Genomic DNA, 14,205 nt, shown 5'->3' with positions numbered 1-14,205 from the left:
GTGCAGGTGATCAAAAGGTTTATACTTTAAATCTTCCATTCCTATTACACTGAAAAAAAGGTTCTCATTACAAAAGGAACTGCGTAGTTCAACAAATAAAAGTAACAATATTCATTCAACCTCAAAAGAACTACACTTTTCGATTGATTTGAACTTTTAAACATTGATATTTTAACCATTAGTTGAGTGTCCTCAAAACAAGGCCTAAAGTCTATGAGCGGGTCTAAGTTCAAAGAAAACCAAGGGAAGTTATGAGCAAATGCACGTCTCAAAAAGAAAAGTTAGAAAATGATGTATAAACTATGAGCTGAACAACCCATATATATAACTCACTTATAACTTTGAGGAAATCGATGTCCATAACACCCTCCACGTAAGCTAACTCTATTTGCTATTTCAAGTGAAACTAAGAAAACAATCAGTGACAATGATGTCTTCTTCTCATATCTATAAGAATTTATCAAATAAAATTTAAGACCTACTTATATAGTTATTGTACACAATGACAAAAAAATATATAGAGAAACTTTTCAAAGAAATGAATGGGAGAAAAATAGCGACAATGGTGAATTGTCGATCGATAGTAGGCTAGTAACTGACTCATGCTTTCACCACTTGCTGTTCTTATCTAATTTCCAAGCTCAAAGGTATTGCAAAAAAGAATAGGGAATTAGTTTGTCCATAATGAGATTGAGGTCCATCTTGGCACAGAGTTAACGTGTGATAAAATAATGCGAGCTTGGCTTGAATCTTGGCAAAATGTGACCCTCATTTCCAGGCAACTGAGTCGATTTCATCCCGAGCTGACTTATAAAGCTCGAGTCTTTTAGCTATGGTTGTTCTTCTCTCCATCAGTGCAGGATCCTCATCCAACATAGCACCAAGTCGTTCCTTCTGTAATGATGCAATGCCAAGATGTGGTAGACTTTTCAATGAACCGTGTTTATTTTAATTCATTTTTAACAGGTTTGGATATCATGCCTTGAATGTATTTAGAATTTTGAACTAAGAAATAAGAAAGGATGATTGTCTTCTTTTCAGGCTAAATTAGGAAAGGAAAATTAAGTGCACAGAATTAGGTTCAGACTTATTGAGTTACTGTTGGGTTCATTAAGAAAACATACCTCCCTTTTTCCAACTTGAACATAAAACTGATTTAGTAATGATCTCTTGGCCTCTCGAACTTGACAGTAGACAACAGCCTTCGGAATCGAATTTTTCAGTGTGTCACAAACCATTCCGATATAAGAACTCACATTTGAACCTAAGACAATCAGCAAACTCAGTGATCACAGGGCTTGGTGCTGCTAGCTTTCTTTATCAATCATGACCTCTAGTGTCAGACCAAACGAATCTCAAATTAAACTAATAAAGAAATACGTATATACATGTATGTGCATGGGTGCATCAGTGCGAGTATAGCACAAACATATGGGCTTTCAAGGAAACGTATGCATATGCAAATATAAGCATGAAGAAACAATTACCAATCCTTCTGAAATGGTTATCTGTATAGCGGTCTGCATTTGGTGCTGTTTGGTTAGGATTCGGAGTTTTGTCTGGTTCCATATGCAGCTTTCGGAAAAAATCTACAGTGAGATAGCTAGACTCCATATCAACCAACCGTAGAACTGTTTTTCGACTTTCATCACGAAATCTCTCCAATGCCTCTGTTGCAGCAGCTGCAATGTCAGATTGAAGCGTTGGGAATCTTTTTAGTTCCTGAAATTTATGTTAATTCAAGAAAACGTTATTAGAAAGAAAGGCATTACTCTAATAATCCCTCCAACAAAAGTGTTGAAAACTCAGATTTCTTTTGTTGTCATTTTACTTTTGGTTTTGTGGAGGAAGTTCAAACTATCTCCAACTATCAGTTTACAGTCTCCAGATGTTCAAAGAATTTCTTCAAAGTCTAACTAGATACAGCTTCTAGGATGTGAACAATGGTTTCCATGTTCTCACTTAGAAGACACTTGATGGGAAAAATAAATTTAAACAACCTTTTTCTTTGGAAGTTTATAGTTTTGTATCATCCGCTTGAAGTATTTGTCACTAAATATTTTTGCAATTACTCCTTATCCACTATTTATGCCAGTTAGAGTTTTTTTTTGCAATTTCATCCATCAATAAGAAACTTTCGTAGTCTGCCCGAATTTCCAAGGTTCATTTTGCGTGTTGGATGACTGGCAAAAGTATATGTGTATATATATACACATTAGAAAATAAGAAACCAAGCTTTCATTGAGTAGGATGAAAGGAAATGCACAGAGATACAAAAAAGAAGCCCAAAGCACAAAAGGACGAACACAACTACAAAAAAGGTTCTCAATACATAAGAGTAACGCTATGCTAATAATTACATAACACTCTATTTAAACGCCCATTAAAGAAAAAAAAACAATCAAATTCCAAACCTCCTCCCCCGACCTCTGCACCCAACAAAAAATTCTACCGTTTCTCAAACTCAGAGGAAAGGAGGATTCAGGAGCACCTCCTCAAAGGCAAAATTACAATTTGCTACTCATGTAAACGAAATCGTCTTTATTCTCAAGGAGCAACTCAAGTAATACGTTACTCCAATATATTGAGGAAAATTTTATTACTTTTCATATGGTCAAGACAAAATAGCTGCAGATAGAAATTCAATTATTTGCTAAAAATAGCTCTCTCAAGTAGTATTCCCTAAACACTATTCCAGAAGACAGGTTTGATTAAGAAAAGAAGGTTTACCTCTGTTTCGGCTATAGATTTACGAACAAGTTCTTTCAATACAAAATGCACCTGCACAAAAGTACAAGACAGTTAAATGCTTTGATTTTGAAACCACCATGGACAACAGCCAAACCATTATATTTACAGATGGAGCAAATACTACAAGTTCATATAACATAGAACGCATCTTCATAGTTTATTTCAAGAATGCCTAGATATTTCCAACATCAACCACCGTTGGATTGCAAGATAGTCCCAAAAAATATCTCTGCAACATACAACTTTTATTTATTTCACTTTTTGCCATCAGACATACTTGGTTGTATTGGATTGAGCTCTAGATATTGAGCTGTCAAGTTAAAATGACACATAAGAATACAATCTCAAATGAACACGTCTAATGAATTTTAGACCCAAAATAGAGTTATTGATGGCAATTCAATAATCCACTTAAAGCTTCAAGCATCACTGAATTGCTCCAAATTTAAGTAAATATCCATTGTCTGAGTGAGAGATCAAAATGCTCATAATATGTATCCTAATCTTTTAAATAAATTACAAAAAGCTTGAAGCTGGGTTTCATATACATGAAAGAAAGAAGAAAAAACAAATCCCAATGTGATTCTATATTGAGACCAAGTTGACCTGCTAAGCTCCTCAGAAAATTACTCTGATCAAACAACAGTTGATTAGATAGGCAAATCAACACAAGACATCTTAGATTCTTGTAAAAATGAATTAAATAAACAAATAATCCAATGTGACCTCAGAGCCAAAGCCCAAACTGAATCTAAACTTCAGCTTCTAAAATTTATAACATAGGAGCAGGCTAACAAATAGAAATTTAGGTTGTAATACATATCAGTTGTAATACATATTTACTTATCAAACCGTACTATCAGATCACTTCATATCAAAAAGAGGTGGCACATATACTAGAAATTTAGATTCAGTTTATTAAGCATGCATAACTCCATAATTTAGATTTTAGATTTTAGACAATATTATCGGATAGGGATTGAATAAGAATATTACAGCATCAACAGAAGCTTCAGCAGGACCCTTGAAATAGCTGATTGAGCCATCAATAAGCCTCCTGTATCCTTGTTCAGGAGCAATTAAATGAGGTTGGTAACCATCAGCTTCACTCACAACTTTTTGGACATTTTTTAAAGAAAGATGACGATCAAAAGGTAATTTCTTAAGGGCAGCAGGTAGTTGATGGTCAAAAACTCCATATATTCTATCTCCTCCAGGCCGCCTGTAGCATATATTCATCATTGAAGACCATGTGAATATCATTATCAATTGGAAAAAGGAAGTTAACTTGTCTTCTGGTGAAAGAAATCATGATGCAATTCAGCATGAATTATTATTCAATAACTTCAAAAACTTCTCGTGTTGGTCATAGAGTAGGGCTACAATTCCAGTAATTTTCATTTGTTTTCTTGTGACAAATCTAACTTCTCATTCTTGAAGAGGAATTTTGCAGAATCCTACTTCCTCTATCCATAAATTCATGGAGAAGAAACTTCACCAGCATGGTGCTTTAACTATCGTCAAGAAATGTTTCACTCATTTATGACTTCGGTTCAATGTATTATGACTACACCAAGGGCTTGTTTGTTAAATGCACTTGTTAATGTTATACTTTCATTTTTATCAATGAAAAATTGGTTTTGTTACACAAATTAATAATTAAAAATTGTTGGTTCAAACTAAAACATAATATCCTAAAAGTAATGACAAGATAGTATTAGAGGTTTCTGCATAAGATGTTCCAGTCCAGATTAGAAATGCTAAACAAAATTCAGAACATTACCCTCCATCCAGATGTTCCTTGAATACACGGTCAAAGGCACGACACATTTCTAAAATAGTGTAAAGTTGAGCCTGCATAAAAACCATGAATGCAGAGTTGTGGGATGCAGGGAAGTGATGATTTATTTGGTAACTTGAAATTTGCTATCCATTACCCCCGAGTCTACTGCTATAGGTCTGCCAATTCTGTCCAACTCTGCATTCAGTTCGTCAATCGTCTTATTTATCAAGGCAATGATACTTGGAATCCGTTGCCTGATAACCCTTTCCAAGTGCTGAAAACAAATAACATAACATAAGAAAATACAAATCAGCTGCACCAAACTGCTGGAATAGTCCTAGTAGTGACGACTAAATATAAAGAGGGCTAACAAAATGAAGATGGATGTACAAAATTAAAATAACAAAAAAAAGAATTCATTGGGATAAGGACCTGGGACAAAAGTTTTGCAAGATACTCTGAGCCCATCTTATGGGCTAGATGTCCATACTCAGGGCTTGTTTCAAAATATTCACGCTCCTTTTTGCGCGCAATAATCATGTCTACATTCTTATTAATATCAGCCTGTGAACGATTTACAATCCCTACCCATGGATGCTGCAACCTGTATGATCTTCCTTCAAGAACCTTTAACATTCATTTAAAAAAACTTGTCAGTTTTTGTACTTTTTAACAACCAGGGTAAAGAATTGTAACAAATCCACAACCAATTAGGAGGGTGAACATTTTATATCAATCAAGTTCATTAAATGCAAATTCGTCAAATATTAAAGCTGTTAATAGCAATTCAAAAAGATTGGCATCATAACAAATGTCAAAAGCAGATTTGAGTATCATACACACATATGTTTCATTTAATAAGATCTGATAACATAGTTAATACTACAAAGTAAGTGAATCATACATCCAGAGCATTAGTTCCCTTGTCCATCAAGTCGAGTTTTGTAAGCACTCCAAATGTTCTTTCACCTGAAAGACACAACAAGACGAGACAAAAATCTTAGCCAGTTTATCCTAGTTCCACATCACCTAAAACTCCATACCCTCTTTACACATACCTGAGGGATCAACTTCCCTTGCAAGCTTTATAGCGTCTGAGGTTGCAATATCTTGATTAGCAGGAGAAATTGCAAGTATAATGCAGTTAGGCTACAAAATCCAAGACAATAGTTAATGCAACAGTTTAGAAGCAGCCAAAAAATGCAAGTACACTCCATAATTTAAGATTCCGAAGAAGACAAAATACAAATGCTCTCATTAATCTATGACAAATGCATGCAATGAACCAAGATTGATCACCAAATAGCTAGAACATAAGAAGGGAAAGAACTAGAATGTCTCCATTTGGCATACAAAAAAAAACCATGATTTCCCTTTATTCCTTATATCCTCAAAATGCCAGAGAACAAAAGTGCAGAAATCATTCAAAATGCTAAAGAATAGAAATAAACAATAAAAAATCAAGAATAGCTCAAGCAGCCATAACAACATATGCAATTGTCTACCAGCATTTTAGATTCATGCTATTAGTGTAGTAACATATTCCAATTTCAAAGCCAAAATAAATAAAGAAGACGATTGGAGAAATTGATTTAAAGTTTTCATCAAGGCCGATTTAGAGATCCTTACTTTCTCAACATAAGTGCGGACCATGTTTTCAATATCCTCAACAATAGACTCGGGTTGTCCTTCTGCAAAAGGCAGGAAACCAAAGACATTAGTTTTAAAAAATTCCTTTTATTTTTTTTTTAAATGTCCAATATAAAAAACTAAAAATTTCAAACAAATTACCTACAGCAACCTTTGTCAACCCAGGAAGATCTATGAGTGTTAAGTTTACAACTGCAAGAAAGGTTAAGGTAAGAAGCAACATCATCCACAACATTTAAATGAAGACAACAAACATCAAAATAAATCAAAATTCTGAAGAAACAAGGTGAGAAGGCTTTCAGGTCTGAATAGATGTTGTATGATTTTTGCCTGAATAAAATAGGAGACTGGGAGAGTAATTACAGAAGTCATTGGAAAGGATTCACCCATTGAAAGTTATAAACTTAACGAAGTCCAAAAAACTCTTCAAAAATTCTAGATGTATCATTAAAAGAATTGGTTTATGTTCAAATTTCCCAAAGACTAACTACAATAGTCAGCACATAATTTTGTCAATCTCTACTGTCATATGACTGAAGGCTGGAGGGAATTGAAGAAAATAAGAACAAGTCATGCTTCATTGCACAGTTGAACAGAGCCAATCAACTAAACAAGCAACTCTTGGGGTTTAAAAGTTATTGATCCTCTCTTATGTGTTAATTTAGGTCAACGTTCAAAGTAAGCATGAACAAAAAATCTCAGTGTTCAGTTTGTACGAATTAAACTTATGCTTCAATTCTACCAGGTGAGTTTGAAGTTTGAGCGATTCTTAATATTGTAGAACCAACATTTAATTCATCTCTTCCCCTAAACCCTGAACAACAGTATGAGTCATACTGCATAACACTCATGATGTGCTTCCAGTGTATCAGGATCTACTTAAAGTGTAAATGCTGGCAAATGATAATAATCAACCGGTGATTCCATGGTTCAATTATTACATTGCATCTTATTTACCATTTGGAGAATATATGCTCAAATGAATTGGTATATTTGAGATTTGCTTCGACTTCCCAGTAATTCGATCAGTCTCATCTGATATTTCTTTACGAACAGAAGCTGCATATGAGAAAAGTGGACAGTTTTATTTGGCAAGACATTCATGGTTGTAACATGAATAAATATGTAAGTCTTATGGAGGAAGGAAAGAAAGCAAGTCCTACAGTATTAATTAGCAAGAAAATGGGTCAAAGTATTGCTAGAATTATATGATAAAACTTTAGCCAAGCAGGCACGAAAAAATCTACAAACAAGCCAAGGAATTTTAATGCAGGAACAGAATTTAGTCAGACTTCCCCTTTTTCCATGGTTATGCAACTAGCTTCTACAAAATATACTCAAAGTCGATAATGTACAGGAACAAAAAACCTATGAATTTTCCAAGCTCGTAGTAAGCAAGAAACTTCAGAGATTTTGATATAAGAACAAGTACATTCAATTTAGACATAAACTTTGAAATTTAATCGAAAATAGCCCAGACACAGATTTTGTTTTCATCAGAATTTTTTACAACATCAAATGAAAATTTAGGTCCAAAATAGACATGAATAAATTTAAAAACTACACAATCATCAACAAATAAAACCAAATACATTAACCAAACCTTGTGTACAAAATAGCCTTATAAGGAATGCTCGTGTATTGAAGAAGGGATAATTAGTGAAAATTGTGGAACGTTAAAGGTTTCTTATACATTAACCAATAAATAAAACTGTCTCTATCAGAGGAAGAAGATGAAATACAATATACCAAAATCAGAGAACTTCTTCTTCGGAGCATGGAGAAACTCTGCATATTCAGCTCGTCCTTCATCTGTCTTATGAAGTTGCAACACCAATGGTCTTCGTGTTACAATACCTACCAGTACGAAAGATAAATTAGAGATGAAAGAAACCATTTTGGTCAATCACCTTAACCAAGCATGATTCTGAAACTGGAATTCATACTACAATACAAGTTCAGTTTTAAGTGATAAACCAAGAAGAAAGCCAACATACTTCTCAGTATTCTAAGAGTAATCTTTCTTTTCTTTTCTTTTTTTGAATAAGAAACATTTCATTGATGAATGAAATAATCCAATGAGGTACAACAGGGAAAAAAATCCGGTATATACAACGAAGCCCAAAATAAAAAAAAAATGATCGCATAATTAGTTAATGATGGGAACTTAGAAGCTCAACTGAATCGATTAGGAAATGTAAGAATACAAAAACTTAGCTTCCTCTTATCTAAGCCAAAATGAAGATCCTTGAGTACAGAGTAAACCAGTGAGTAAAAATGAAAAGTCCAGCATTATCACACATCTACCTATCCCTCTAAAGTCACGCAGATTAGCAAAAAGAGGGGAGAACATAAAAAGGTATAGCAAATCATTTATACACAAAAAAAAAATAAAGAAAACAAATATAGGAGATTTACCGGATCCACGAGGAAGAAAATCTCTACCGACCACGCTTTCCAGCACTGAAGATTTACCGGAACTCTAATTTCCACAGGAACAGAAATGGATCAGATGCGAAAAGAAATAGTTAGAAGATTAGAAATAGAAAAAGAAGAGTTAAGGACATGACAAACCTGTCCTCCAACGACAGCGACAGAAGGAAGAGCTTCCCAGAGGGACATTCCCTCGCCGCCATGATCTCCCAAGACAGTGCAGGCTCGCTGGATTCGGTTGACTAGACCGATCAAGCTCTCCATGGTAGCCATTAAAAGATGGAAGTACGGGGAAGATGTGAGGGATTTTTGAGGGAAAAGGAGAATGGAATGAAATGTGGAAAAGGATGGATTGAGATCTGAGATCGGAGAATGGTTGGATTAATGGGGTTTAGGTTAGAAGATCAAATCAGAGAGGGTGGAAAATGGAAGGAAGCAGAACGAGAGAGATTAAACAGCAAAAACGGTCGCAGGAAGCAATGACTTTTGGCTGTTCCGATTTTTGATTGAAATTTTTTTTTTTCTTGCGATTAATGTTTTTGGAGCGAAAAATATAAACCGCGTTTTTGTGAGAGTTGAAATTGAAATTTGAGCTTCATTTCCTTAATTTTCCTTATCAAACTGTTGTTTTACGTCTTTTTGTTATTATTATTATTATTAGGAAGATCGGACCTCTAATCTAAAATTGATAGAGCAAACTATGGAGCTGAACTTTATGCTTTTTTTTTCAGTACAACCGGCAAAACAACTAACAAAGGGAAAAAATTTAAAGAACAAACAGAATAAGAAAAAAAAAAAAAGTAAAGTTCACCCATGGTGGGTGTGGTTTTCAAATCAAATAGCTGAAAAATGAAGTCTTTGGACACGGGTAGCTACCTCGTGCGCAATAGAATTACACTTGCAATTGGTTCAAAGGGAACCATGGATAAAGCCATGAAAATAAACATCTCAAAAGGCATCGGCAAAAGTCTTAACCTCATTCGCATAATGACAATTCTCAATCAAAGAATTTGAAATTATTTTTTAATCAAATTAAACTCAAAGTTTGGCAACATTGGTCTCAAGAACACATTCGGCCCAAAACAATAGGAATCCAATACTAGAATTGTGAGGGTCAACCAACATTTAATAAATATTAGAGCTTTCTCTCAATGTTAGAATTTTGCTTAGACCTACCAACACAAAAGAACTGATGAAGAACTTCCTTAGCAACGAAGAAATCTATAAAAGCAGGGTTTGTTGACAAGAAAACGAGAAACGATGGCCTCACTCTTTATTTCATCATAAACGTTGAGGTAAAGTGAGAAAAATCATCCACGATAGTTAATTAAAAGATAGTAATAACCAACAAGAGATGGATATTGAAAAGGTCCTCGAACATCACAATGTATTACATCAAATATGTGAGATGCAACATGGTTATTAGGAATAAAAGGACAACATTTTCATTTAGTTAAAAGGAAAAAACACAAGGGAAGAGGATAAGTCAAAATGTTTTAACATTAATTAATGACATCTTTAAAGATTGGTGATCTAGACAACAATGTCAAGTATCAATAGTTACGACATAGTAGACAATATATGAACCAGGACTACCAAGCTGTGTAGGATGGATAAGACCAAAACATACAATTCATGTGATAAGCTAACCTTGACAATGTCAAGGTGAAATAAGGCTTGTCCTAAAGAACATAAAATCACCCAAAAACCTATAACAAAAGGCAATATTCTAGTTAAAACACCGATGGATATGATACTAAAGGCAAAAGTGGGTATATACAAAATATTGGTGAAGATAATAGGCTCAATAAGATGAACATCCCAACAAATTCAATACTAACATGAGATGTGTTAGGCAACACTAAAATTTTATAAACAACCCTCAGTTGAACCAAAAAACATTTTGAGAATGACACATACGAATAGAAGCACCATAATATAGTATCCAACTATCACAAACAAATTCAAAACATAAATCAAGAAGGTAGATATCTACAACGTGAAAAATGACACCTCACTGGTACTAGTAGTTACTTTTCTCAAATGAGTTGGTAAAAGGACAAAAAGTATTTCACGTTGCTTGTTACTAATGAAAGATAGAGAACCAATAGTGGTGCTTATTATTGTCGGAAAAAAAATTGTGCAAGTTTGGAAGAAGAAGCAGTGGTGCAAGTGTTATAATTATCACAATACCTTGGTGAATGACATGTTCTAAAACATTATAATAGGTACCTACGGAACAATTCTAGTGTTTGATATAAGTATTTGATAGTATAGGTTATTTCATTTCAAAACCAATTAGCAATAAGATGAGTAGTTCATCTATTTTATAAGGAGAGTGAAATGTTTTTCTAATGTGAAAGTCACAGCATCTCAACGATAAGTACTAGTGTTATGTACTTGAAAAATAGTTAGAAGAATAATGGATATTATGAAAACCGCAAAAACAATAGGAGTTTGAGAGCTAGTGACTTACTAAGAAGCTAGCACATGTGCGTTGTTGATGGAAGATTCAGGCTCCATAAGAAGAAATTGTATCCAAAGTTGAGCAAAAACTCATTGAAACCCATAACTCCCGCACAAGACCATTTTCCACAAGTGTATAGAGGACAATAAAAAGTTAATTCATGTCAATACAATCTTCCAATTGAGTGAAATAAAGTAGTGAGACAGATTGTTGTTATTGTGCTGAGTTAGATGAGTTAGTGAGACAGGTGAGTTTCAGTACCGTCACCTTCTGGAAGTAGCCCGTTCCCTTATGCTTTCTACTTCCCTTCCTTCATACTTATGGGGAGATGCTATTTTTACAGCAGCTCATTTAATCAATAGAATGCCTTCTCGTATTCTTCATCTTCAAACTCCCTTAGATTTTCTTAAGGAGTCCTACCCATTGACTCGTCATGTTTCTGAGGTTCCTCTTCGTGTGTTTGGGTGTACCGTTTATGTCCATAATTTTGGCCCTAATCAAACCAAATTTACCCCTCGGGCTCAGGCATGTGTGCTTGTTGGGTATCCCCTCACCAGCGTGGTTATAAATGTTTTCACCCGTCATCTAGAAAATACTTTGTCACTATGGATGTTACTTTCTGTGAGGATCGAACCTACTTTCCCGTTAGCCATCTTCAGGGGGAGAGTGTGAGTGAAGAGTCTAACAACACCTTTGAATTCATCGAACCCGCTCCTAGTGTTGTGTCTAACATCAATCCTCATTCCATAGTCCTACCTACAAACCAAGTCCAATGGAAAACGTATTACAGGAGGAATCACAAAAAGGAAATCGGTTCCCCTACTAGTCAGCCGCCGGCTCCAGTCCAAGACTCTGAACCTCCTCGAGATCAAGGTATGGAAAATCCTACTAAACCCTGTACTAAGAATATGATAAGTGAGAATGACAGGTCTAATGTTGCTGTTCTTGAAGACGTGGAAGAAAAGGACAGTGGTGATTAGATTGAGGTCAGAATAAAAACCCGTAATAATGAAGCGGAACATGGTCATACAGGAAAATCGGATGAGTATGATTTCTCTCTTGACATTCCCATTGCTCTGAGAAAAGACACCAGGTCTTGTACTAAACACCCCATTTGCAATTATGTTTCCTACGATAATCTCTCTCCTCAGTTCAAAGCTTTTACAGCAAGCCTTGACTCTACCATAATACCAAAAGATATCTACACTGCTTTAAACTGTCCTGAATGGATCATCCACAAAATTGAAAAATGTGTTGGTGATTCTTTCTCTAATAACTTTCTAGAAGTTTCCTCCATATATCACACAAACAATGCATTGTCGAAATTATGAACATTGGTAGAGATTTATTTAGAAGTTGAGGGTTCGAGAATCATTCCATGAAATAAAGTCAATTTTGTTCATGACGTACAATTATACCAATTACCATAAAACGATTTCAATAAACATTATTACACATAATGAGAGAACTTGAAACCAAAAAAAAGATTGGTTTGAGGATGATTGGTTGGGAACTCATTCACAAACTATCAATGTTCTTCAAATTGAATCCCTGTAGATAAATAAAAATCCAAGCAGAAGTTTTCATCTCGCTAATAATGCTCTCGCTTAAATTTGATTTGGTTAGATTCAAATTGCTTGGATGATCTAACAAACCAAGGATCAAACAAAGTTTTGAACTTCAAAGCACTCCAAAAGCAAGAAAAATAAACTCAACTTGAATGCTCCAAATATTCTTGCATTCTATCACAATAACAAAATTCTACGATCTAGAATTTTCAGATTTCATTCATCCAATTTCTCATTTTTAAAGGTGAAAATTACAACCTTACTTATGCTAATTAAAATATGAAATTAAAAGACACAACATTTTGTTTTATGCTCTTTCAACTACCATAATAAATGAAAATACATAATATTAAATAAACATTTAATTTTATAACTTGTAAATTGCCTAAATAACTCTACAATTTTTCAAGCTCGTGGCATTTTTTTAACTTTTTTTATTTAATTCAATTATGATTGTTGATTTCTAGTACTTCTGAACCTTGATTGGTTGTGGCTGTGAACGTGTTTATGAAATGAGTAAAGAACAAAAAAAAATTAGGGAAGTTTTCAATTTTAGTAAAATTAAAAATAAAAAAAGAAGCATTTACGGAAGAGAGAATAAGAACGATATAATATGATCAATTAATTAACCTTAATCAATTTTAATAAAATTAAAGTATTTTGCCATAAAAATAAAAACAAGCTTAATTTTCATCAATATTTTTAATATAATATGAACAGTATGTTTAACTAAATGAAAAAACTCACTTAAACTATCTAATTTTTTAAAATATTTCAGGTGTCTTTTCTTTTTCTTTTTCTACGATTTTTTAAATTTCTTTTCATCGTTTTTTAAAAAATATTTATGTTTCTCATTCGTTTCTATCTTTTTTTTTTTTCTTTTTCACAGTTTTTCTCATTTTTGGTAGCTTTTTTAACTTTTATTTTGTTCAAGTTTGTATAGGAATCAAATCTAATTTTTAAATTTTTTTAAAGTTCATGACTTAAATATAAAAGATTATGGAAAAAATGGTTGAATTTTAGATAACTAAATCTAAACAATTCTATATAAACAATCATCAAATCTAATTGTGTAGAAAATAATCATACAAAAATTGTTTAGATTTGAGTAGTCGATGAAAACTATTCTATACCAAAAAAATTTTTAAAACATAAACAGTCAAATCTAAATGATGTTAACCAAATACATTAGGCGTTGGCCGTCAATTAATCATGCCATTTTTTTTTTTTTTTTTTGTTATTGGATGTGATACCGTTTCCACCGTCACTCACATTCTTCAACCACCAAGTGTCACCTCCAAGCCATCCAAGTTCGAATCTTAGCATGCAAATCAATTTTTTTTACATGTTATGAGTGGCAGTCTCGTAATATTTTTGCAAATTTCCGAAAATCCATCCATTTTTCCGTCAAAATCATCCATGCGCGTCTTTGAGGTCTTGAGTTTTAGTCCCTTGATGGTTATTTCCATTTTTTTCTAATTTCATCCTCAATTCACAAATTAATATTTTTTAGAAAACCCTACAAACGACGTGGCATAAAAATTTTCTCAAAT

General features: G+C 33.7%; 1 protein-coding gene across 1 annotated transcript; it reads right to left on the bottom strand.

Moving 5' to 3' along the window:
* Positions 1-289: 289 nt before the first annotated feature.
* Positions 290-9,260, bottom strand: LOC101212826 (dynamin-related protein 1C). The gene is made up of 16 exons (XM_011657150.2): positions 8,759-9,260; positions 8,603-8,666; positions 7,934-8,041; positions 7,142-7,243; positions 6,326-6,376; positions 6,164-6,225; positions 5,593-5,683; positions 5,439-5,503; positions 4,967-5,161; positions 4,689-4,808; positions 4,535-4,605; positions 3,748-3,973; positions 2,731-2,781; positions 1,488-1,722; positions 1,125-1,264; positions 290-894 (listed from the first exon to the last, which is right to left on the bottom strand). Exons 1-16 carry the CDS (start codon positions 8,888-8,890, stop codon positions 769-771), a joined length of 1,839 nt encoding a protein of 612 aa, XP_011655452.1. The 5' UTR covers positions 8,891-9,260; the 3' UTR covers positions 290-768.
* Between the last annotated feature and the right edge of the window lie 4,945 nt (positions 9,261-14,205).

The sequence above is a fragment of the Cucumis sativus genome, chromosome 5 (genome assembly GCF_000004075.3).
Source record: "Cucumis sativus cultivar 9930 chromosome 5, Cucumber_9930_V3, whole genome shotgun sequence".
NCBI lineage: Eukaryota > Viridiplantae > Streptophyta > Magnoliopsida > Cucurbitales > Cucurbitaceae > Cucumis > Cucumis sativus.
The sequence above is the reverse complement of the archived record's forward strand: the minus strand, read 5'-3'. Positions and strand labels throughout refer to the sequence as shown.